The 27,342-nt window shown below is 37.6% G+C and overlaps 1 protein-coding gene across 10 annotated transcripts in view; it reads left to right on the forward strand.

Moving 5' to 3' along the window:
- Positions 1-27,342, forward strand: part of LOC133551265 (unconventional myosin-XVIIIa-like) — a 206,025-nt gene that overhangs the window by 113,611 nt on the left and 65,072 nt on the right. For all 10 annotated transcript variants that reach the window (XM_061897792.1, XM_061897784.1, XM_061897783.1 and 7 more), the window contains one exon: positions 8,445-8,573. In XM_061897792.1, the coding sequence (XP_061753776.1) occupies positions 8,445-8,573 (129 nt within the window). The remainder of the gene's footprint in view (positions 1-8,444; positions 8,574-27,342) is intronic.

Raw genomic sequence — 27,342 nt, forward strand, 5'->3', positions numbered from 1 at the left:
GGTGTGCTGGATTCAAGATTTTGCCTTGTTATTGAATATTCAACATTATTGTCTTTGAGGTTCCAAATGTGCTTGCTGAGTTCTGTAGAATTCCGCATGTTTTGGTTTCTAAAAGAATCCTACGTACGTGTCGGATGTGTTAATGTCCTTGCGTGTTACCTTCGATTGGTAAACGACTGCTGTTTGTAAGCACCCCCCGTTGAGAGGGCAATCAGGTTTTTTGCGGCAGTTGCAGTCTCTTTGTCTAGGGGTGGACGGCCCTTTTGCAATTGCTTTGTTATGATTTGAGATAATTTGTTGTATGTTATTCATACAGCTGTAGCTCAATTTAATACTGTTCTTGTTGAATAATTTTCTTAGGGTGTTGCCTTTGGGGAAATGTTTGTCGATCAGAGTGACGAACTTGTGGCCAATATTAGTTGAGACGTTTTTGCTGTATGGGGGGTTGTACCAGATGATGATGTTTCGTTTTCTGCTCTTTTTTGGTTGGTTTCCTGGCGTGGGTTTGTAGGTTAGGGTGAAGTTGTATCCGCTTTAATCAAGTACTTTCTGGTATAGGGGGGTTGCTTGGTCGAATTCAGCTTTGCTAGATGACAGCCTCGATAGCCTTTTATTAATTCCAGTAGGTATTCTTTTCGTGGTGGTGGGTGGGTGGTTACTGTCATGGTGCACGTGTTGGAGTGTTGTGTAGTAATGATAATTAACTCAGAATTTTATGGCTGCAACACGTGCCAAAGTAGTTGGGAAAGGGCATATTCACCACTGTGTTACATCACTTTTTCTTTTATCAACAATCAATAAATGTTTGGGAACTGAAGCAACTTATTGTTGAAGCTTTGAAAGTGGAATTCTTTCCCATTCTTGTTTTATGTAGAGCTTCAGTCCAACAGTCCGGGGTCTCCGATGTCGTATTTTACGCTTCATAATGCGCCACACATTTTCGATGGGAGACAGGTCTGAACTGCAGGTGGAACAGGAAAGTACCTGCACTCTTTTTTTACGAAGCCACGCTGTTGTAACACTTGTCTTGCTGAAATAAGTAGGAGCGTCCATGATAACGTTGCCTGGATGACAACATATGTTGCTCCAAAACCTGTATGGACCTTTCAGCATTTCTGGTGCCTTCACAGATGTATAAGTTACCCATGCCTTGGGCCCTACTACACCCCCATACCATCACAGATGCTGGCTTTTGAACTTTGCGCCTATAACAATCCGAATGGTTATTTGCCTATTCGTTCTGGAGGACACCACGTCCTCTGTTTCCAAATATAATTTGAAATGTGGACTCGTCAGACCACAAAAAACCTTTCCACTTTGCATCAGTCCATCTTAGGTAAGTTCGGGCCCAGCCAAGCTGGCAGGGTTTCAGGATATTGTTGATAAATGGGTTTGGCTTTGCATAGTAGAGTTTTAACTTGCACTTACAGATGTAGCGACCAACTGTAGTTACTGATAGTGGTTTTATGAAGTGTTCCTGAGCCCATGTGGTGATATCCTTTACAAACTGATGTCGGTTTTTGATGCAGTACCGCCTGAGGGATCAAAGGTCCTTAATATCATCGCTTACGTGCAGTGATTTGTCCAGATTTTTTGAACTTTTTGATGATTTTACGGACTGTAGATGGTAAAATCCCTAAATTCCCTGCAATAGCTCATTGAGAAATGTTGCTCTAAAACTGTTCGACAATTTGCTTACAAAGTGGTGTCCCTCACCTTATCCTTGTTTGTGAATTACTTAACATTTTATGGAAGCTGCTTTTATACCCAATCATGGCACCCACCTGTTCTCAATTAGCCTGCACACATGTGGGATGTTCCATATAAGTGTTTGATGAGCATTCCTCAACTTTATCAGTATTTATTGCCACCTTTCCCAACTTCTTTGTCACGTGTTGCTGGCATCAAATTCTAAAGTTAATGATTATTTGCACAAAAAAAATGTTTATGAGTTTGAACATCAAATATGTTGTCTTTGTAGCATATTCAACTGCATATGGGTTGAAAATGATTTGCTAATCATTATATTCTGTTTTTATTTACTTCTAACACACTTTCTCAACTCATATGGAAACGGGGTTTGTATATATATGTATATAGTTATATATTATTCATACATATTTAATTATATATGCACTTTATTGCGTTTTTTTTATCCTGCACTACCATGAGCTTATGTAACAATTTTGTTCTTATCTGTGGTGTAAAGTTCAGATTTGAATGACAATAAAAAGGAAGTCTAAGTATAAATATATGTGTGTGTATATATATATATATATATATACACACATAGGTGTTGGAAAAATCCCAAGACTACTTCATCTCTACAGAATTGTTTCATGAGGGGTTCCCTCAATCATTAGGAGAAAATCTCCTGATGATATCAGGAGAAAATCTCCTGATGATTGAGGGAACCCCTCATGAAACAATTCTGTAGAGATGAAGTAGTCTTGTGATTTTTCCCACACCTACATATTGCGCTCTACCACGGTATTGAGCACTATTCTCTGGATAATCCAATCAAGACACATATATATATATATATATATGTATATATATATATATATATATATATATATATATATATATATATATATATACATATATGTATATATATATATATATATATATATATATATATATATACATGTATATATATATGTATATATATATATGTATATATATATATGTATATATGTATATATATATATGTATATATATATATGTATATATATATATGTATATATATATATATATATATATGTATATATATATATGTATATATATATATGTATATATATATATATATATATATATATATATATGTATATATATATATGTATATATATATATATATATATATATATATATATATATATATATATATATATATATATATATGTATATATATATATATATATGTATATATATATATATATATATGTATATATATATATATATATATATATATATATATATATATATATATATATGGGCTTCACGGTGGGGGAGGGGTTAGTACGTCTGCTTCACAATACACAAGTCCTGAGTAGTCAGGGTTCAATCCCGGGCACGGAATCTTTCTTTGTGGAGTTTGCATGTTCTCCCCGTGAATGCGTGGGTTCCCTCCGAGTACTCCGGCTTTCTCACCACTTCCAAAGACATGTACCTGGGGATAGGTTGATTGGCAACACTAAATTAGCCCTAGTGTGTGAATGTGAGTGTGAATGTTGTCTCTCTGTGTTGGCCCTGCGATCAGGTTGCGACTTGTCCAGAGTGTAATACCTTCCGCCTGATTGTAGCTTAGATAGGCACCAGCGCCCCCCGCGACCTCAAATGGAATAAGCAATAGAAAATGGATGGATATATACATATATATATATATATATATATATATATATGTAGGAAAAATCACAAGACTACTTCATCTCTACAGAACTGTTTCATGAGGGGTTCCCTCAATCATCAGGAAATCTCCTGATGACTGTTTTTTGACTGTTTCATGAGGGGTTCCCTCAATCATCAGGAGATTTCCTGATGATTGAGGGAACCCCTCATGAAACAGTTCTGTAGGGATGAAGTAGTCTTGTGATTTTTCCCACACCTACATATTGCGCTCTACCACGGTATCGAGCACTATTCTCTGGATAATCCAATCAAGACATATATATATATATATATATATATATATATATATATATATATATATATATATATATATATATATATATACATACACCGTATTTTCTGCACTATAAGGTGCACCGGATTATAAGGCGCACCTTCAATGAATGGCTTATTTAAAAACTTACTTCACATTTAAGGCGCACCGCATTATAAGGCGCATAGAATAGGTGCTACAGTAGAGGCTGGGGTTACGTTATGCATCCATTAGATGGAGCTGCGCTAAAGGGTCTGTCAACAAAACAGTCAGATAGGTAAGTCAAACTTTATTAATAGATTTCAAACCAGCGTTCTGACAACTCCGTTCACTCCCAAAATGAATAAACAACTGTTTTATTATTTTCCCCGAGGTAAAGTCAGTGACGTGGTATTCCGTGTATCTTTTAACAACAGCAAGGTATAACATGTATAATATATTGTGACGGTAAATCAAACGTGAGTGCAACATTAGCATGCTAACGAAATAGTGCAAAGCAATAACAATATATCAATAACTCAACGTTGCTCAAACGTTAATGTCACACAACACAACACACAAAATAAACATGTAAAGCTCACTTTGTTAAGTCATTCCTCATCCATAAATCCTTCAAATTCTTCTTCTTCTGTGTCCGAATGAAACAGTTGGGCTAATACAGCATCCAACATGGCCGACTCCGTCTCTTCAAAGTCATTATTAATGGAGTCAGTGTCGCTGCTGCTGTCTAGCAGTTCAGTGACAATTCCTGCCTTCCTGAAAGCTCCGACCACAGTTGAGACGGATATATCAGCCCAGGCATTTACGATCCACTGGGAGATAGTGGCGTATGTTGTCCGGCGCTGTCTCCCTGTATTGGTGAACGTGTGTTCGCCTTCTGTCATCAACTGTTCCCACGCAGTTCGCAGTCTAGCTTTGAATGCCCTGTTGACACCAATATCTAGTGGCTGGAGTTCTTTTGTCAATCCACCCTTTTTGCTTCCTCTACTTCCGCACCATTGATTTGTTGATGTTTAATTTTCTCGCTGTTGCTCTATTCCCGTGTTCTACTGCGTGATTGGTCGCCTTGAGTTTAAATTCTGCGTCGTAAGCGTGTCTTTTAGTAGGAGCCATTTTGGGGTCTTTAAACATCAGAATAAACAGAAACGGCACGCCTCCCGCAGTCATATATCCCAGCATGCACCGCGCACTTCTACGGTGGAAAATAAGGTTGGCGGCTGTAGAAGAAGAAGCGTAGAAGAAGAAGCGCACTTCTTCTACGGGGGAAAATGAAGTTGGCGGCTGCTTACCGTAGTGCGAGACCTCCCTCCATCCATCCATCCATCCCTCCATCCATCCATTTCTACCGCTTATTGTGGCTCAATATTGGTCCATATATAAAGCGCCCCGGATTATAAGGCACACTGTCAGCTTTTGAGAAAATTGGAGGTTTTTAGGTGCGCCTTATAGTGCGGAAAATACGGTATGTATGTGTATATATATATATATATATATATATATATATATATATATATATATATATATATATATATATATATATATATATATATATATATATATATATATGTATATATATATATATATATATATATATATTAGGGCTGCGAATCTTTGGGTGTCCCACGATTCGATTCAATATCGATTCTTGGGGTCGCGATTCGATAATATATCGATTTTTTTCGATTCAACACTATTCTCGATTCAAAAACGATATTTTTCCAATTCAAAACGGTTTTGTATTCATTCAATACATAGGATTTCAGCAGGATCTACCCCAGTCTGCTGACATGCTAACAAAGTAGTAGATTTTTTTGAAAAAGCTTTTATAATTGTAAAGGACAATGTTTCATCAACTGATTGCAATAATGTAAATTAGTTTGAACTATTAATAATAATAATAATGATAATAATAATAATGGATTAGATTTATATCGTGCTTTTCTATTATTAGATACTCAAAGCGCTCACAGAGAAGTGGGAACCCATGGTGGTGGTAAGCTACATCTGTAGCCACAACTGTCCTGGGGTAGACTGACGGAAGCGTGGCTGCCAGTTTGCGCCTACGGCCCCTCCGACCACCGCCAATCATTCATTCATCATTCATTCACCAGTGTGAGCGGCACCGGGGGCAAGGGTGAAGTGTCCTGCCCAAGGACACAACGGTAGTTTGGATGTCAATAGGTGGGAAGCGAACCTGCAACCCTCAGGCTTCTGGCACGGCCGCTCTACCCACTACGTCATGCCGCCCCTTATTAAACAAACCAAAAATAGGACTTATTTTATCTTGCACTGCGAGTGTAAGCCACTGTGACACTATTGTTCTTTTTGTTTTAATTTTTATAAATATCTAATGATAATGTCAATGAGGGATTTTTAATCACTGCTATGCTGAAATTATAACTAATATTGATACTGTTGTTGATAATATTTTTTTTTGTTTCACTACTTTTGGTTTGTTCTGTGTCGTGTTTGTGTCTCCTCAATTGTTCTGTTTATTGCATTTCTGAGTGTTACTGGGTCAGGTTTGGTTTTGGAATTGGATTGCATTGTTATGGTATTGCTGTGTAGTGGTTTGTTGGATTGGTAAAAAAAAAAATCGATTTAAAAAAAAAAAAAAAAAAAAAAGAATCGATTCTGAATCGCACGATTTTTTCCCACACCCTTAATATATATATATATATATATATATATATATATATATATATATATATATATATATATATATATATATACATATATATATATGTATGTGTGTATGTATGCATATATGTATATATATATATATATATACATATATATATGTATATATATGTGTGTATATATATATATATATATATATATATATATATATATATATATATATATATATATACATATGTATATATATTAGGGCTGGGCAACGATTAAAAATTTTAATCGAAGTTAATCACACTATTTCTCAGATTAATCGCGATTAACTGCATTGTATACGCAAAGCCCAATAATGAATTCAAAAGTAGTGTGTAGTGCACCTTTATTGGAATATTCTCCCACATGAACAAAAGCGCCAAAACATCTGTTGTGCAAACAATTTAAATCAGTCCTTGTTAAACAGTAGCAGTTAAATAGCATATTTTATGAAAATCAACTCAAAAATTGTAAATACAAACATTTAAGCTTATTGCCACTGCCAGAGTATTTAAGTTATCCTGTTTGTTATGGAAAATAAATATAATCTACATACAAATCTCTGAGCCACAATCATAACATCTGAACAGGCAATTTCTGAGGTAACAGCAGAAACATTTTTTTTTATCAGGGATCTTATGTTTAAAAAACCTATATTATAGGTAGCGGGTGGTTTTAGGGAATTTTTGATCAAATTATCCGTAGTAGCAATATTAATAATGTTGTGTTTATTCTGCGTAGTGCACTTAAAACAATCATGACAATATCTAGGAATTGATATGATGGGAATTTTCCGATTGTTTGCTTGGTGCTTTGATAAACTGAGCGCATCATATACATGGTACTATATTGTGATGTTATGAGCCAGGGAAAAAAAGAACTACCCTACCCAGCATGCAACAGGAGTGACGAGAATGCGCGGTAGTCAGGTATAGGTTGTGTGTCGCCATGACGGCATCTTGTATGTTGTGATATAAATGCTCTGAAAGTAAACGTTAAGAACTCAGCCAACACTCCTCGTCTGCATTATTCATAAATAGACAGACAACACACATACTCCGCTGCTTCACAGGCCGCTGGATGTAGCCAGCAAAGTATTCCCATGCTAGCTAGCCGGTCTAGCAAGCACGCGTCATTCAGTCCAAAACGGCCCGATCTATCCACATTCAGAATTGTCTGGCGGTCGTAAGTGATCCCGGAGTGACCACGCTGTAAGCCAGCCATGAAATTTGCAGTATTGTCCGGTATTTTTGCCAAATGTTCCATCTTTACCAAGAGCCCCTCGACGCCGAAGCACGTCCGGGCGTCGCCATCTTTCTAAGAAAAAGCGTTAACAAAATAAAAGCATGTAAACAACATACGCAAATGTGCGATAAAATAATTGTCGGCGTTAATAGATTGATGAGTTAACTCGTAATTAACGCATTAATTTGCCCACCCCTAATATATATATATATATGCATATATATCTATATATATATGTATACATACACTCACATATATATATATATATATATATATATACATAAATATGTATACATACACACACATTTTTTTATATATATATATGTTTTAATCGTTATATACATATTTATATCGGTAAGAATTCCCCTAAATAAGACTGAAAAAAGTAGGTGTTTGTTTGTTCAACCATGAATTGAAGTCCAATTTTAGATGAATTTTGTTGGTATAGACATTTCCAACAAGAACTAATTGGTTACCACTCAATTGGGTCGATAACTTTTGAAAAAGTGGGATGTTTCATCTCTTCTTTTAAATAGCAGCACAACATAGTATATATTCCCTCAGAGGTGTATACAAGCTGTCATGTGTTCTGTTTTTTTTGGATGTTTACCACTTTTTCTACCTTTGGCCCATAATGGAGAGACACAAGGCTGATTGTCTGAGATAATAACTTAATCAAGCTTCCTCACTAAGATAAAACCCTGCTGTCTATGGATTACATTCTTTCCTATCGATTCACTGCATTCATACTTTTAAACTTATTTCTATAATAAAGTTTGTTGTTGTGATATACACTAAAAAATACATGAGCTATCATTGATGTGGCGCTCTGCTAATTAATTGTGTTTTTGCCTTCTTTTGTTACCTCTAGTTATTCTTCAAAGCTGGCTCCTTGGCTAAATTGGAAGAACAGAGGGATGAGCAAACCAAGCAAAATTTAATCCTATTCCAAGCTGCTTGTCGGGGTTATCTGGCACGACAAGCTTTCAAGAAAAGAAAGGTAAGCAAAAAGACCTCCTGCTTATCAGCAATACTCAAAACACAGATGATGTAAAACATACCTGTCTACTCCATGGTTCATTCAAATTACCATTGAAATTACAAAATCGTGCAAACTAAAGTAATACATGTTTAAGAGGAGCAAACATCCATCCAGAATGCAAACACTATGAGCTTTGGGTAGCTTGTCACCTTTGAGTGCATGGAGAATTGATTGTACTACCTACTAGCTTTTACAAATAATGCAGTAAAGAACCCATAGCGTCCAGCTGACTGAAATGTTACTAAAATGTGAATGAATAACATAATTTCCATTAGTTTTTTTGAGTAATTGGTAAATAGATAACTGTACTTTCCATCACCAGACTTGATATGCCACACCTTCTTTGTGTGACATCATCTACAGAACTGAAGCCCATAGACAGTGTAGATAAGGGAATGTAAAAATATTATTTTGATCACGTAATTGCATGGGCCGGGCCTCCTGGCCCCATGGCCCGAAAAAGCGTCTTATGCACTGCTTCCTATGAGGAAGCAGTGCCTGGAGAATCTGTGGAGGGCTCTCCTATTTCTGGGGCTGAGGTTGCTGAGGTAGTTGCTAAAGGGCTGTCTTGGTTGACAAGACTCTGCAGCATCGCGTGGACATCGGGGCCGGTACATCTGGATTTGGCGGTTCCTCTCTTTAAGAAGGGAGACCGGAGGGTGTGTTCCAACTATCGTGGGATCACACTCCTCAGCCTTCCCAGTAAGGTCTATTCAGGTGTAATGGAGAGGAGGCTACGCCGGATAGTGAAACCTCAGATTCGGTGGGAACAGTGCGGTTTTCGTCCTGGTGGTGGAACTGTGAACCTGCTCTATACTCTTGGCAGGGTCCTTGAGGGTGCATAGGAGTATGCTCAACCAGTCTGTCAAGTCGTCTGGGAAGTGCTCAGAGAGTATGGGGTGTCAGACTGTCTGATTGTGGCGGTCCGCTCCCTGTACGATCAGTGTCAGAGCTTGGTACGCATTGCCGGCAGTAAGTCAGACACGTTTGCAGTGAGGATTGGACTCCGCCAAGGCTGCCATCTGTCCCCAATATTGTTCACAACTTTTATGGACATAATTTTTAGGCGTAGTCAAGGCCGTTTGGTGGCTGCAGGATTGGGTCTCTGCTTTTTGCAGATGATGTGGTCCTGTTGGCTTCATCTGGCCAAGCTCTTCAGCTCTCACTGGATCGGTTCGCAGCCTAGTGTGAAGCGACTGGAATGAGATTCAGCACCTCCAAGTCCGAGTCCATGGTTCTCGCCCGAAAAAGGGTGGAGTACCATCTCTGTGTTGGGGAGGAGACCCTACCCGAGGTGGAGGAGTTCAAGTTACTCGGAGTACTGTTCACGAGTGAGGGAAGAGTGGATCGTGAGATCGACAGGCGGATCGGTGCGGCGTTTTCAGTAATGTGGACTTTGTATCGATCCGTTGTAGTGAAGAAGGAGCTGAGCCGGAAGGCAAAACTCTTAATTTGTGGGTCGATCTACGTTCCCATCCTCACCTATGGTGATGAGTTTTGGGTTATGACCGGAAGGACAAGATCACGGGTACAAGCGACCGAAATTAGTTTCCTCCGCCAGGTGATGGGGCTCTCCCTTAGAGATAGGGTGAGAAGCTCTGCCATCCGTGATGAGCTCAAAGTAAAGCCGCTGCTCCTCCACATCGAGAGGAGCCAGATGACGTGGTTCGGGCATCTGGCCAGGGTGCCACCCGAAGGCCTCCCTAGGTAGATGTTTAGGGTATGTCCGACCGGTAGGAGGCCACGGGGAACACCCAGGACACGACACGTTGGGAAGGCTATATCTCCCGGCTGGCCTGGAAACGCCTCAGGATTCCCCGGGAAGAGCTGGACAACGTGGCTGGGGAGAGGAAAGTCTGGTCTTCCCTGCTTAGGCTGCTGCCCCCGCGACCCGACCTTGGATAAGCGGAAGAAGATGGATGGATGGATGGACGTAATTGCATGTTTTTGTTGCCTTGGGCTACGATAACTTTAGAATTGATAGGGTTAAAATTACTAAATCTAAAGAATTGCCAGTTCCTCTTCCATAGACACCATTGCCTGTTTCCTCATGCTTTTTCAGCATGTCCTCAAGCATATTGAGGAAATAGTAAAAGAGGACGCAAAATAGAATATTAATGGCTTACCTCTTCTTTTTTTTTCTTCTCATTTTTGAGTGCCGGTCTGCCCTTCTTTCTCCGTTTGTCCACAGGTTTTGACCGATTCTTTTTACCCTCGGGAGTGCTCCTGGTATTCTGGAGTCTTTTACATTTTTGCATCAAAACTGCAACCAAAACTTTTCTTCTTCCAAGTCAGCATCGTTAAAATGATTGCTCCTAATCACAGTCCTATTGTTTGGTCTGTCCCATTTTGTACTTGACATTTTGACTGGAGGGCAGCACGGTAGTACATGGGTTAGTGCATGTGCCTCACAATACGAAGGTCCTGAGTTGTCCTGAGTTCAATCCCGGGCTCGGGATCTTTCTGTGTGGAGTTTGCATGTTCTCCCTGTGACTGCGTGGGTTCCCTCCGGGTACTCCGGCTTCCTCCCACCTCCAAAGACATGCACCTGGGGATAGGTTGATTGGCAACACTAAATTGGTCTTAGTGTGTGAATGTGAGTGTGAATGTTGTCTATCTGTGTTGGCCCTGCGATAAGATAGCAACTTGTCCAGGGTGTATCCTGCCTTCTGCCCATGTGCAACTGGAAGGATCCATACTTTTCTTGTATTTTCACAATTTGGAAATATATGCAGGCTGACCCCTTCTTTAGTTGTATCGCTACAACCTGCAGCAATGCAGATATATTTGATATTCTCAAATGTTGTGCTAACATAGTGATTCACAATGTAAATGCTAGCAAAACTTATACATATATGGCCTGATCTACTAAGATCCAAATACCATGTGCTAAACAGCGAGTGCAAACTATCCAATTGTGTGTACTATTAATGGGCTTGTTACGCGTGATCTACTAAGACTCTGTGTACAATACACAACTAGTGCAGACCGCCCTATTTAAATGTGTTTTTTGCGTACGCAGCTTCCCACCTGGAGACAGTAATTTGTGCACATCCATGTTACCATGCTCTTCATACCTGTGGCATTTTGCTATGTCTTAAAACATGCATCAGACATGTACAGGTTTTATGGGCATTGTAGAAGCAGTCCTGCAGTGCGATCTGCTAATTTTGAGCACGCTGAAGATACGCCCTGGGAGATGCTGGCATTAACCATGAGCCTGTGCTGGAGTGATCGAGATACAAAAAATTGCATATTGCAATACTTTTTTTTTTCCTGTAAAGAAACGCCAGCCACCACCAAAACGCATCAATTTAATTTGTTTTAATCAACCTCATAAGTCTTCCATTAGCTATAGAATTATGAAAGGATATTGCTAAATAGACAATTTGTCTAATATTTTACATTTTGACTGTTCATATATGTTGACAAGCATAAGTAGAACTGAGCTGCAGTGCAATCACCTTTCTCACAGCAGCTAGTGTTCACATCCTTTGGAGACATACTAAATACAGAGCGAAAACAGCGGCTGCAGAACAGTTTTAGTTTTGATGAATCACAGTTTGCGTGCAAAATAGTTTTATTTGCATTTTCTCCTCCCATTTTAGGTTGTATTCACCTGACATCACTTCAGGCGTTTTATCTGTGAGGCTCAAAGTTTGTGGGCCACCGAGTTTCTGTTGGGCAGCATTTCACCTTTGTTGAAGAAAAATGCCCTATGCTTGCGTTGTTTTAGTTTGTTGGAACCGTTCAAATTGCGAAAAGGGTAAACGTTTCTTTAGAGTTCTTCGAGACATAATCAAGAAGGGCGGCGCAGTGTAAGATTTTACAAAAGACGGTGAGAAAAGTGTCACACACTCCAGTCCCAAGGAAGCAGAGTCGAAGAACTTGCAAGTTTGCAGTAATCACTTTGTTAAAGGTTTGTTTGATATATTTTAATGTTAAGTAGTTCCCATTTAAATATTATCTTGATGTTATTTCTATAAAAAAAACTCTGAGTTCTTAACACCCATTTTGCTATAAGTGTTTTGTAAACCACCAACGCGCAGAGTCCATATAAAAGAAGGCAAACGTGAGCAAAACCTAAAAGAGTTTTAACCTTTAACCAGAAGCAGCAATCATAAATGAATATTTCAGCACATACTCAATGTTGACATCTTTAGTTTTATTTTGATGAAGATGGGGAAAAACACGTGTACTCGTAAAAGGCACGTGCAACAAACCTGGCTATAGATGTGAAGTTAAATCATGACATGCAACCTTACCCGAGCAAAAACTATGCATAACGTATCCAGGAGAGTCTTGATAACAATTTATTTGACCCAGCCACACACAAAGAAGTTGTAAACCTCCATGTTTTTCCCAGTTTCCACTTGGTTTGTTCTGTAGAATGACGTGAATCACCGGATAGTTCTACATGTCTGGGAACGCGACCGACGGATAATCCTTGAGATCACTTGGCAAATCTTTTTAATGATAATGTGTAGTGATAGATTCCATTCCATAGTTTGCATTTTTTTGCTTTTGTCTGCTTTTAGTGGTAAGATTGAGGCCCTTTGTGTACTCCGATAGTTTGCACTCTGTTTGCTGCACAGTAGCCATATTGGTTTTGTTCAAAAGTCACTTGAGTGAATGCAATATCTTTTAGGGATTATAATGATCATGAACACAAACACGCTGAATGGATTGCGCCCACTGTTTTGCTCACTTAAGAGACGCAATCCTCTGAATACAAGTTTAGGAGATCAGCTTTGCGGGTACTATCAAGTTTTCACATGCTTTAGTACACGCAAACCTTTAGTAGATCAGGCCCATGCTACGCAAAATGAAGTTTACTCAAGTCTTCTGTATGTGATGTCAGCAGGCTGATTCAGGCCCGCCCACATTTTGGAGTTAAAAGTAGGTGTTCAAAAATGTGCTGAAAATCATTAAAAACACACACTTTTTTTCTCTTTCTATCCCCTCCTGCTCCAGCCCGGCTGCACCAAATGATAATATAAATACATTTAATAAAGTTAAATTCAAATAAGGCAACAAGAGAAGCATCTTACACTTCACTTTTGTAAAGTACATCTGAACAGCCGATATGGGCATCTACTATAGGATTTGCCTGAGAAGCTGGACTGGACAAAAAACAAACAAAAAAAAACCCACATGTCTCAAGTCACTGTGTATATATTTGTATTTTTTTTAGGTCTAGAACTATGAAATAATTGCCAATGTTGTCAGCATTAGAGGGGCCCTTGAAATTTTACCAATCTTCCGTGCTATGCTACATCCAATAAACAGGTCACTTCCTGTCAATGAGAAAGGACGCAAAGGAAAAGGCTCCGCTTTTGCTACCGGAGTTTTTTGTCAAGTCTGAAGATTTTGACCACTGATTTGTGATCACAGCCATAGGAGAGTCACTTGACATCTTCGACGTGATTTTGGTCAGTGTAGAGGCACTGATACGCTGAAATAAGACAAGTTGGGAGAGCCGTTAGACGCAAGCCATCAGCGTCTTACCGCAATTCAAAGCGGTTGCCCAGCAACCAAACGCTACGGCGAGTTTATAGCTGTTTTAAAGTGCTTCCAACGTCGCAGAGTGATACAAGTTGACTGGCTGACACCTCAAATTGATCCCTAAACGGCGCGAGGTACGAATTTGTTGAAACAAACAAGTTATAAGTGCCGCAAGTCGCTAAAGCAACTGCCGTTAAGACACAAGAGGCACTGACGTCATCGAACTGCCGTGATGCCAAAAGTTAAAGGAAAGACTGAAATCCCAAAACGTTCGGTGTCAGCAGATACAGGACACACTTGGCAAGAAAATTTGAGACTGGACACAGGACATGATGGGAATCAAGAAGGGGTATTACAAAAAATACTCCATGAATTTAAAAAAGAAATGAAAGAAGAATGGAGAGAAATGAAAGAAGAATTGAAAGAAGAAATGAAAGAAATGATGGGTGGATGGAAAAAAGATTGGAAAGAAATGAAAGAAGAAGTCAAAGAAATGAAAAAAGATCTGAGAAAAGCAACAACAGAACACAATCAAGATGTGAAAAGTCTGCAGCAAAATATAGAAAGTCTGCAAACTCAGAACAACACCAGGAAAAATGAAGCCGCTGAGATATTCCAACAAATGAAGACCCTTCAAGAAGATATGCGCCAACAAATGAAGACCCTTCAAGAAGACAACTACATGCTGTGGAATATCATAGAAGAAATGGATCAGGATAAACGAATGAATGATATCTTCGTGACAGGGCACCAAATTAAACCAAGGTCCTATGCGAAAGCTGTGAATAATGAAGGTGAACCAGATTAAATGGATCTTGTCTCGGCAGAACAGCAAGTGGTCAACTTTCTGCAATCAAAGGAAATTGAAATCGACATTAATACAATCGAAACATGCATCCCACTGAACAGAAGAGACAACAACGCCACTCCAGTCGTGCTCGTGAAACTCGCAAACTGAAAATCTAAAATGGCATTGCTGAGACAGGGAAAGAAGCTGAAGGGAACAAATGTATACATGAATGAGCATCTCACTAAACGTAATGCTGGAATCGCCAAGAAAGCACGCAACTTGAGAAAGCAGGGAAAAATCCAGGGAACTTGGAGCGCCAACTGTAAAATCTACATCAAGCTGAATGGAGGTCCAGAAGCAAGAGTAATTGTTGTCAATGACATCAAGGACTTGGAAAAATTTTAAGTTTACACAGCTTCCACAACAACGATGATAATGGACAGAAAATAAGCACCTAAATTCAACATCAACACTACTACGCTGCAAAGGACGACTAAAAAAGAAGACCTAAATTCAGGACTGCATCAATCTACACTTATAGAGATTATTGAAACGACATCAAAGATTGTTGAGCAAGGAAACAGGAACTACAAAACTTCTGCAACAAAGAGCGCAAAAACCAGGATTTGGAAAACGATGAAGATCCAGACACAAACTTTTTTTCCCACATTAGTAATAATTGTTTTTATTACACAGATGAGCAATACAATAGAATCATTAAAAGTGATAACAAATTGTCAATTATTAATTTTAATAGCGGAAGCTTCTATGCAAACTACAACAACATTAAAAACTTTTTGGAACACATCAACGAAACCTTCAAAGTGATCGCCGTCACAGAAACATGGATTGATGATAAAAAAGGAATAGATTTTGATCTGGAAGGATATGAACTAAACTACATCAACAGAACCAACAAAAATGGAGGAGGAATAGCTGTGTATGTGATGAAGAACCTGAATTACAAAGTGGTAAAAAACATGTAATTTGCTATAGATAATATCTTAGAAAGTATTACCATTGAAATATGTCAGGAAAATAGCAAAAACATAGTAATCAGTTGTATATACCGATCACCTAAGTCAAGTATAGAAACATTTGAAGAATGGATCAAGGCAACTTACATGGACAATGGTAAAAAAATAATTTTCTTATGCGGTGACTTTAATGTTGACTTATTGAACCCTAACAAGCAAAAGTCTATTGTACAGCATCAGTTTATATCCTAAAATCACAAAGCCAAGCAGAATCACAGGACACTCTGCCACGCTTATTGATAATATTTTTACCAATGATTTTGATAATAACACTACAAGTAGTCTACTTATAAACGACGTTAGTGATCATCAGCCAGTTTTTACAATATATGATGGAAACTGCAATAAGAACATGGAAGACAAAAGGACATTTCGAAGACTGTGCACAGAGAAGAGGATGATTGTTTTCAAAATGGAGCTACAAAAGCAAGATTGGGACAATGTGTACAATGAAAAAGAGGTTGATGAAGCACATTATAATTTTTTAAACAAGTTCATAATACTTTATGACAAACATTGTCCATGGAGACAACTCAGTAGTAAACAGAGAAAGAATAATCAACCATGGATGACAAAAGGATTAAAACATTCTTGTAAGAAGAAGAATACATAATATAGAACATTTTTTGTAAAAAGAACTACAGAGAACAAAGAACTAGTCTTAAACAGAGGCAGAAGTTAAGTACAAAAAGTATAAAAACAAGTTAACAAACATACTATGATCATGTAGAAAAGAATATTGCAGTGAATTATTGGACTGGAACAAAAATAATATGAGAGCAACATAGGGCATTCTCAATAGCATTATTAAAAATGGCACTAAGAGGGATTACCCCCAAAACTTCTTAGACGGAAATAAACATAATGACAAGAAGTAGTTGAAAGCTTTAATAACTATTTTATAAATATTGGATCAAAATTGGAAGAAAGGATTCCAGACCCAGTTTCAATTGAGGACTGTAATGATACCATAGAGGGAAATCCCAACTCCATGTGACACAGGAGGAAATAGTTACAATTGTGAAAAAATGTAAATCAAAGACTTCAACTGATTGTAACGTGAAAAAATGTAAATCAAAGACTTCAACTGATTGTAACGGAATTGATATGGATACGATAAAAAAGGTTATTGATGAGATCTTAGGAACATTAATGTATATTAGTAACCTATCATTTCAAACAGGTACATTTCCAAACAAAATGAAAATAGCTAAAGTTGCACCAATTTATAAGACTGGAGATAAACATCTATTTACAAATTATAGACCTGTTTCTTTACTTCCACAATTTTCTAAAATCATTGAAAAAGTGTTCAATAACAGATTAGAGAGTTTCATAAATAAATATAGAATTCTCAAAGACAACCAATATGGATACAGAGCTAATGTTTCAACTTCAACGGCTTTAATTGAAATCACAGAAGAAATTACCAATGCAATAGATAGTAAAAAATGTGCGGCAGCAGTGTTTATGCATCTAACTAAAGCATTTGACACAATTAATCACAATATTTTAATCAAAAAACTACAACGATATGGCATCAGAGGGTTAGTCTTAAACTGGATAAGAAGTTATCTAACGAACAGGAAACAATACGTGAAGCTAGGTGAACACACTTCTACAATGCTAAATATTTCCTGTGGTGTACCTCAGGGATCAATACTAGGACCTAAATTATTAAATCTCTATATAAATGACATTTGTAAAGTTACAAGAGATTTAAAGTTAGTTTTATTTGCGGATGATACAACAGCGTTTTGTTCAGGAGAGAACACAGAGGATAATACAAATAACAGAAGAAATGAACAAATTAAAAAAATGGTTTGACAAAAACAGACTATCATTGAATCTCAGTAAAACTAAAATAATGCTATTTGGTAACAGTAGAAAAGAAAGTCAAACACAAATACAAATAGACGGAATAGAAATTGAAAGAGTAAATGACACCAAATTTCTAGGTATAATGATTGATGATAATTTCAACTGGAAATCTCATGTAAAAAATATACAACATAAAGTAGCAAGAAATACGTCAATAATGAATAAAGCCAAATATGTTCTAGACCAAAAATCACTTTATATTCTCTACTGCTCACTAGTGTTACCATATCTGAGTTACTGTGTGGAAATATGGAGAAATAATTACAAAAGTACACTTCATTCACTAACAGTGTTACAAAAAAAATCAGTTAGAATAATACATAATGTTGGATATAGAGAACATACAAACCCTTTATTTATTGAATCAAAGATACTGAAATTCCACAACATAGTGAAATTGCAAACAGCTAAAATTATACACAAAGCAAACTATAACCTGCTTCCCAAGAATATACAACAATTCTTCTCTACAAAAGAAGAGAAATATAATCTTAGAGAAAAATGTAATTTAAAACATTTGTACGCACGTAGAGCACTTAAGACCTTCAGTATATCAGTATGTGGAATTAAATTATGGAATGGATTAAGCAAAGCAATCAAACAATGTACTAATATCATCCACTTCAAGAAACTCTTCAAACTGGAAGTGTTTACAAAGTACAAAAAAGAAGAACCATGATAAACATTTTGATTTTATTCACCCATTCATTCTCAAAATAATCTTACTTATCTCATCGTATTGAATAAAACTTTCTTTACCAATTATTTATTTATTTATTTTTATTGTGATTACTTATGGAGTATACATTATGAATACATTGAGAACAGGAAGTGAACAAAAGTTTTAGCAACTGTTATGTAAAGAAAAGGGGTAGGATTAAATAAGCTCTGCTTCTTCCTACTCCTTTTCGAACATGTTGAAAAGAGAAACTGGAAATTGTGATGTATCATGTTGTATGCTTGCATGTTCGAAATAAACTCAAACTCAAACTCAGGTTTAGTTTGATTGTGCTATCTGCTAAAGCATGGTCATATTGAACACCAGAGTTTAAAAGATGGTATTTATGATGAATTGCTGAACAACATTGTAAGTGGCTATACAAACTAGTGACCTCTCACTCAATAGAAATGCACAAGGACAGAAATGCACATTGATGGCATACTTTAAAAGAACTCAAACAAACCAAAGGAACTGAATGTCAGAGGACAAGCAAGACAACAAAACCGCACACTGTATGGCTCCGTAATGGAAGGCTGGCAGGTAGTTAGATGGCACGCAGAGGCAGAGAAATGTGACTTACTGGACACAGGTACATTTAATAGTAGAAGGCTATGTCCCAAACATTGTAGAAAAAAAGAGTCTAGTTCTTTTTTTCACACACAAAAAAAAACCTTAAAAGTTAGCAACTTTATTAAAGATAAAAGCTGCAGTGTATTGTCGTGTAGTTTTGTACCTGAGATTGTGCAGGTCAATTTAATTGTAAATTGTACAGACTAGATTATATCTATAACCCTCCCCTCTCTCACTCTCACACGCACACACACACACACATACACACACCCACAAACCCAGGATGGTCTCTGTGGACCTCACCCATATGATCATGCAGTCTAACACTGCTTTTCTCATTGATTACTGAACCAACAGCTACATTATCCGCAAATACTATCCTCCCAGTAGTACAACATAATTTTCACCAGCAGATCTCTTGTTTAATCTTATTTTCCTCTATTTACAAGTATATGTTTAAAAGTCATTATTCACTGTGCGAAGTGGGCAACGAGCCTGGTGCTTTTTAATCTTCTTGAATTTCAACAGCACAGAAATGATCTGAAATTGCACAGCAGCTGCAATTATAAAATCAATTTTCTAAATGTCCAGTTCTGTGCCTGTGTCCCTGAATGGCCTCCATCCCCTGGAAATGTATATTTAATAGAAAGATAAGACATATATATATATATATATATATATATATATATATATATATATATATATATATATATATATATATATATGTGTTCATTTAATGGTATCCTTTTATACTCACTGCAAGATAGAAAATGCAATCTTAAATGTGATGAATACTAAGGCGGGCCGACAAATAAGAGCTGCTGTAGAGGTTCCCTTCCTGAGAAGGGCTTATTCAATGTGTGTGCATGATGGTAATGCACTTTGCTTTCATGGTCATCTTGATTTTCTCATACATTAAAGAAGCCACATTTTCATATAAAAAATTATGCCCCGATTGAAGAATTGTAGTTTATAAAAAAACATCCCTAGTTGTGAAATATGATTTTATGAAACCCCGTTTCCATCTGAGTTGGGAAATTGTGTTAGATGTAAATATAAACAGAATACAATGATTTGCAAATCATTTTCAACCCATATTCAGTTGAATATGCTACAAAGACAACCTATTTGATGTTCAAACTGATAAACATTTTTTTTTTGCAAATAATCATTAAGTTTAGAATTTGATGCCAGCAACACCTGACAAAGAAGTTGGAAAAGGTGGCAATAAATACTGACAAAGTTGAGGAATGCTCATCAAATACTTATTTGGAACATCCCACAGGTGTGCAGGCTAATTGGGAAAAGTGGGTGCCATGATTGGGTATAAAAGCAGCTTCCATGAAATGCTAAGTAATTCACAAACAAGGATGGGGCGAGGGTCACCACTTTGTAAGCAAATTGTCAAACAGTTTTAGAACAACATTTCTCAAAGAGCTATTGCAAGGAATTTAGGGATTTTACCATCTACGGTCCGTAAAATCATCAAAAAACTCAGAGAATCTGAAGAAACCACTGCACGTAAGCGATGAAATTACGGACCGTTGATCCCTCAGGGTGTACTGCATCAAAACCCAACATCAGTGTGTAAAGGATATCACAACATGGGCTCAGGAACACTTCATAAAACCACTATCAGTAACTACAGTTGGTCGCTACATCTGTAAGTGCAAGTTAAAACTCTGCTATAAAAAGCAAAACCCATTTATCAACACCTAGGAACGGTGCTGGCTTTGCTGGGCCCCAGCTCATCTAAGATGGACTGATGCAAAGTGTAAAAGTGTTCTGTGGTCTGACGAGTCCACATTTCAAATTATATTTGGAAACTGTGGACGTGGTGTCCTCCGGAACAAATAGGAAAATAACCATTTGGATTGTTATGGGCGCAAAGTTCTAAAGCCAGCATCTGTGATGGTATGGGGGTGTATTAGTGCCCAAAGTATGGGTAACACACACATCTGTGAAGGCACCATTAATGCTGAAAGGTACATACAGGTTTTGGAGCAACATATGTTGTCATCCAAGCAACATTATCATGGACGCCCCTGCTTATTTCAGCAAGACAATGCCAAGCCACGTGTTACAACAGCGTGGCTTCGTAGTAAAAGAGTATTAAAAATATATATATATATGTACATATATATATGTACATATATATATTTATATTCATATATATATATATATATATATATATATATATATATATATATATATACACATACAGTGGGGCAAAAAAGTATTTAATCAGCCACCGGTTGTGCAAGTTCTCCCACTTAAAATGATGACAGAGGTCTGTAATTTTCATCATAGGTACACTTCAACTGTGAAAGACAGAATGTGAAAAAAAAATCCAGGAATTCACATTGTAGGAATTTTAAAGAATTTATTTGTTAACTATGTTGGAAAATAAGTATTTGGTCAACCATTCAAAGCTCTCACTGAAGGAAGGAGGTTTTGGCTCAAAATCTCACGATACATGGCCCCATTCATTCTTTCCTTAACACGGATCAATCGTCCTGTCCCCTTAGCAGAAAAACAGCCCCAAAGCATGATGTTTCCACCCCCATGCTTCACAGTAGGTGTGGTGTTCTTGGGATGCAACTCTGTATTCTTCTTTTACCAAACACGACGAGTTGAGTTTATACCAAAAAGTTCTATTTTGGTTTCATCTGACCACATGACATTCTCCCAATCCTCTGTTGTATCATCCATGTATCAATTTTGGTATAAACTCAACTCGTTGTGTTTGGAGGAAGAAGAATACTGAGTTGCATCCCAAGAACACCATGCCTACTGTGAAGCGTGGGGGCGGAAACATCATGCTTTGGGACTGTGTTTCTGCTCACAGGACAGGACGACTGTACTGTATTAAGGAGAGGATGACTGCAGCCATGTATTGTGAGATTTTGGCCAAAAACCTCCTTCCCTCAGTCAGATCATTGAAGATGAGTCGTGGCTGGATCTTCCAACATGACAATGACCCAAAGCACACAGCCAGGAAAACCAAGACGTGTCTTCGTAAGAACCATATCAAGGTTCGGGAGTGGCCTAGCCAGTCTCCAGACCTAAATCCAATTGAAAGTCTTTGGAGGGAGCTGAAAGTCTGTGTTACTCAGCGACAGCCCAGAAACCTGACTGATCTAGAGAAGATCTGTGTGGAGGAGTGGGCCAAAATCCCTCCTGCAGTCTATGGAAACCTTGTGAAGAACTATAGGAAACGTTTGACCTCTGTAATTGCAAACAAAGGCTACTCAACCAAATATTAATGTTGGTGTTCAAATACATATTTTCAGCTTTATGACACAAATAAATTGTTAAAAAAAATCATAGATTGTGATTTCTGGATTTTTCTTTTTAGCTTATCTCTCATACAGTGGACATGCACCTACCGTGAAAATTTCAGACCCCTCCATGATTTTTAAGTGGGAGAACTTGCAAAATAGCAGGGTGTTCAAATGTTTATTTTCTTCACGTATGTATGTATGTATGTATATATACGTATATGTATATGTATATGTGTGTATGTATGTATATATATATATATATATATATATATATATTTATATATGTATATATGTAAATGTAAAAATGTATATATACGTATATGTATATATGTAAATGTATATATATATTTTTATACATATATATTTATATACTGTATATATATATATATATACACATTTTCTACCGCTTATTCCCTTTGAGGTCGCGGGGGGCGCTGGTGCCCATCTCAGCTACAATCGGGCGGAAGGCGCTCTACACCCTGGACAAGTTGCCACCTCATCGCTGGGCCAACACAGATAGACAGACAACATTCACACTCATATATATATATATATATGTATTTATTTATTATTTACCATACACAATTTAAAATGTTATGTTATTTTCATTTATATACCCTCCACCCCCGCCCATCTTATCTGCCTTCATTACATTTATGTTTTGTTGGTATTTAATATATCAAAGATCAAAGAGGTTATTATTATTATTCATTATCGATATTGTTATTTTTATTTTTATTTGTATAGTTCCATTTGTAGTGCAATAAATTCATTGTCATTTCTGTGTTATTACCCTCTACTTCACCAACTGGTTCTTCTTTGTAATTTTTGATATCGTATTTGTATATATCGTATTTGCTGAAGTTGTTCTGTTTTTTTTTTTTTTTTATGTTTTAGTTGTTTTTGTCTCTCTCTGTCTTGTCCCCACAGATTTACCCTCTGTCTTCTTTTTTATTCTTCTTTCTTTCCCTCCCTGGGCCGTTCCAGCTGTGCCAAACACTAAATATATCCATTTGATAATGTCAAAATCAAATAGGCCAACAAGAGAAATATTCCACGCTTCTATTTTGTAAAGTCAATATGTACAGCAGGTTTAGGCATTTGCATCAACAATATAATTTGCCCAAGTGGCTACACAGGACATATATATATATTAAAAAATGTTGTATAATATTTTTTAAGCAACCAACCACTGTACAGTATGTTGCATCAATTGCAATTTAACTGATGTACGGTATGTTATGCAGTCTCTGCTTTATAATACCTAATGGGCATTTACATTCCGCATACATTAGCGCTGATTCAATTAGTCAACAGGACAGCAATGGACTTTAGATGCGTGGCTGCGGTTGATTCCTGAGTGATTCCAATCTCCCCTACTCTCCGTGTAGATGATTTAAAGACTGTACTACTGATCAATCTCAGAATAATCATCATATAATATTATTCACTTGCGCCCTTGCTGTTAACCTATTGTCTCTCGAGGGAATATTGATATTTCCTCAGTGGCCCATGCCAGTGTCTGAACAATACAGGTGGCAGGTGTTGTAGATGTTAGTGTCCCTATGGAAAACTGGCTGCTTGATGGATGAGGAGGTGACAGAAGGTCCGCTGATTGATTTTTTCTGGCATGTTGAGCATGCAAAGCTGTGCAAGCCCATGTGACATGAACTGACAAAATCACATCTTGTTTTTGTTCTTGTTCAACCGTCAAGGGCAAACACGGTACTTCACCGACTGCTCTAAGTTTTGTCCTACAGGTACCCGACAAACATACAGTAAACCTATTTCACGTAGTATTTGTATTGAGATCGGGATAAGACAGAAAGACTACGGCGGAAACACATTCATCCAACTGTAAAGTACAAGCATCAAAATCCTATTTTAACATTGTGTTCTTTACAACATTTGTACCTAAGGTAGTCTTTTAAGGGAAAATTGCACTTTTTTTTCTTAGAGTTACCCATCATTCACCATCCCTATGTGAGACTAGACCACGCATGTCTTTTCCTTTACTGTGAATTCTAAATAGTGAAAAACTGCTAGTGAAAGCAGCTAAATAATTGTGATTAATCTATTTTGCCTATAAAATAAGGCTGGGCGATATATCGATATCCTCAATATATCGCGGGTTTGTCTGTGTGGGGTATACAAAATGACTATTTTGTGATATTCGAGTATATGTTCTCACACAGTTGCTTTTAGCTGCTGGCATTACACTACAGGCTCTTCCCACTCTGTTGTCTCTCCTTCTCACAGAGAGATAAAACAAGCACACCTTCTTACATACGTCACGTGGGCAACGTCACACGCTCCCGCGGAGCAGACTGGTAGTGACATGGTAACGTTAACTGTAATGCTAACGGTGCGGTACGGCTGGTAATACGAGAGAGAAAGTGCGAATCTCGTAACAAATGAAGGAAGAATTAATTCCCAAGAAAAACAGCACAGGGTCCATCGTCTAGCGGTGATTTGGCTTCAAGCTGGAAGATGTTGAACAATTATGTGGCAAAAGCGTTGTTACAAAAAGTAGCACCACTGCTAATGCGTACCATCTTTTGAAAAGTCACCCGCTAGAGAATAAAGAGTGCTTCAAGTTCAAAGTCCGCATGTCACCATTTCAGGCCGGTGCCACACCAACAAAATGCCGAAGCAACTATTTCCAGATCAAAAAAGTTGTCAACAACAGCAGGAGATAACCTCTGCAGTAACCTACCACATAGCAAAGGACATAAACTATTTGATTTCCTATTATGCAGCGCATTTTTATTTGACATTTATTGAAATATCTTGTGTGACATCATGCACAAGTGCACTTTATTTGTTTTCAACTATTGTAGTAGCGTTCTGTACAAAAAAAGTGAACTTTAATTTAGTGTTGTTTTGATATATCATCTTAGTGACATCATGCACAAAAGTGCACTCATAGCTTGTTTTGAAATGTGTCTGACAATCTTGCACTTTCTGTTTTGAAATGACATGAATGTTTGTGCCACTGCTCAATAACTGTTTAATAAATAAAGTTTTGGTAAATTGACTTAGTATATCGTGTATCATTACATGACCTAAAAATATTGAGATATTTATAAAAGGCCATATCGCCCAGCCCTACTATAAAACACTCTAAAAAACCTGCCAACAACGCTATATTTTCATGTGAAGTGAATTATATTTATATAGCGCTTTTCTCGAGTGACTCAAAGCACTTTTACACAGTGAAAACCCCAATATCTAAGTTACATTTAAACCAGTGTGGGTGGCACTTGGAGCAGGTGGGTAAAGCGTCTTGCCAAGGACACAACAGCAGTGACTGGGATGGCTGAATTGGGGATCAAACCCGGAACCCTCAAGTTGCTAGCACGGGCTTTCTACCAACCGAGCTATACCGCCCCAATGCATGCTGTATGCATATTAACCAAGCTATAGCAACATTGTTATTTTAGGAGCTAATGTAGAAGAACAACTCCTCTTGCACATTGCCTTGCACACACTACATCTTTGACCAGTAGCTGGCTTACTTCGTAGCTCAAGCTGCTAATACCGTTGGTTGCAAGAAGAAGGAGCTCAGCTGCTGCAGTATTGCCTTCGAGTTATGAAAAGTTAAAGCAAGATAATAAATCATGCATCTCACCTGTATAGAGGAAGGCTGTGGCTCCAAGGCAAGAAGTTGGTCAACTTTAAAAATCCACACGCTATCAACTTGGCTCCCAACAAATGGAAAGAGGCATAAGACCATCGCAATATCAGGAAACAAGGTAGAAAAGCGCTATACAAGTACAACCCATTTATTATTTAAGTGAGGAGCATTCTAAATTTACCAGCATAAGGAGAGAACTGGTGCTGAAAGATACAACATCCTACCAGTCGGTATCCCAGTGAGAGCAGACATTGTAAGTCATTGTTTTATATTGTGAAATGTGTAGCAATAGTTCTACATAATAATGCTCCATGGCTCACACAAAGTTAGAAGAAGGTAGCATTCATTGCTATGTGTTCTGTGAAAGGAAATAAGTTACGGTAATGCTTAAAGTGTCCAAAATACTGTAAATATTACGTGTTATAATGAATGTGCCTGTTACTATAATACATACATTAAATGCTCACAGCATGGATCTAAAACAGATGAGCTTTTTGGATGTTTTTAGAAGGCTTTATAGATAGAAAAGATCGTATGCCCATTACCTACGATGTTAGCTGCCTCTTACTATCAGTTTTTCACTACATAGAATGCATAAAAAAGGGAAATACATGTGTTCTTGTCTCACATAATTGTAGATGATGGGCAAATTTCAAACAAAAAGTGAAGAGCCATTTTAAGGCACGTAACCATAGGTGAGAGTGGGAGTGTAGATCAACCAGTAAATTGAGAGCGTTGCCCTCCCCCCCAGCTCTCTGGACACCATGGCAGTCCGTTATATCAATAGCATTACTGCAGATGCTGTGCTGATTCACCTGTTGACCTATGACCTCAATCATAACCCGAAAAGTGCAAGGGTGTAGATATACGGTCCCTTTGCCGATTGATTTTAATGAGACCCAATACGCAGCTGAAGCAGTGGCGTGTCCACATCTTTTTTTTTTAGGGGTGGCACAGGGGGAGCACCTAGTTCTGCACTAGTGACACCCATGAAACTGTCAGTTTACTCCAGGGGCAGCTGTTAAGGTAGCTTACCATCACCAAGTATGGAGTGAATCTTCCTGCAAGACAATTGCTAATGTTAAATAATAATGGCGCTGCCGAGAATGGAACCCACATTATGTGGCACAAAAGACAAGCGCGTAGAACATTACACTATCAGAGAATTGCCATGATGACACTTCAAATTTAGCACATATATATTGTTTTGTTTCAATTTCGTGTTAGTCGTACTGTTCACGGTGCAGTAGACAGCATGGATTTAGTTTGCTGTCAAACGTAATATCTTGCACCTAATAATTT

The sequence above is a fragment of the Nerophis ophidion genome, linkage group LG04, assembly GCF_033978795.1.
Source record: "Nerophis ophidion isolate RoL-2023_Sa linkage group LG04, RoL_Noph_v1.0, whole genome shotgun sequence".
NCBI classification, from domain to species: Eukaryota; Metazoa; Chordata; class Actinopteri; order Syngnathiformes; family Syngnathidae; genus Nerophis; species Nerophis ophidion.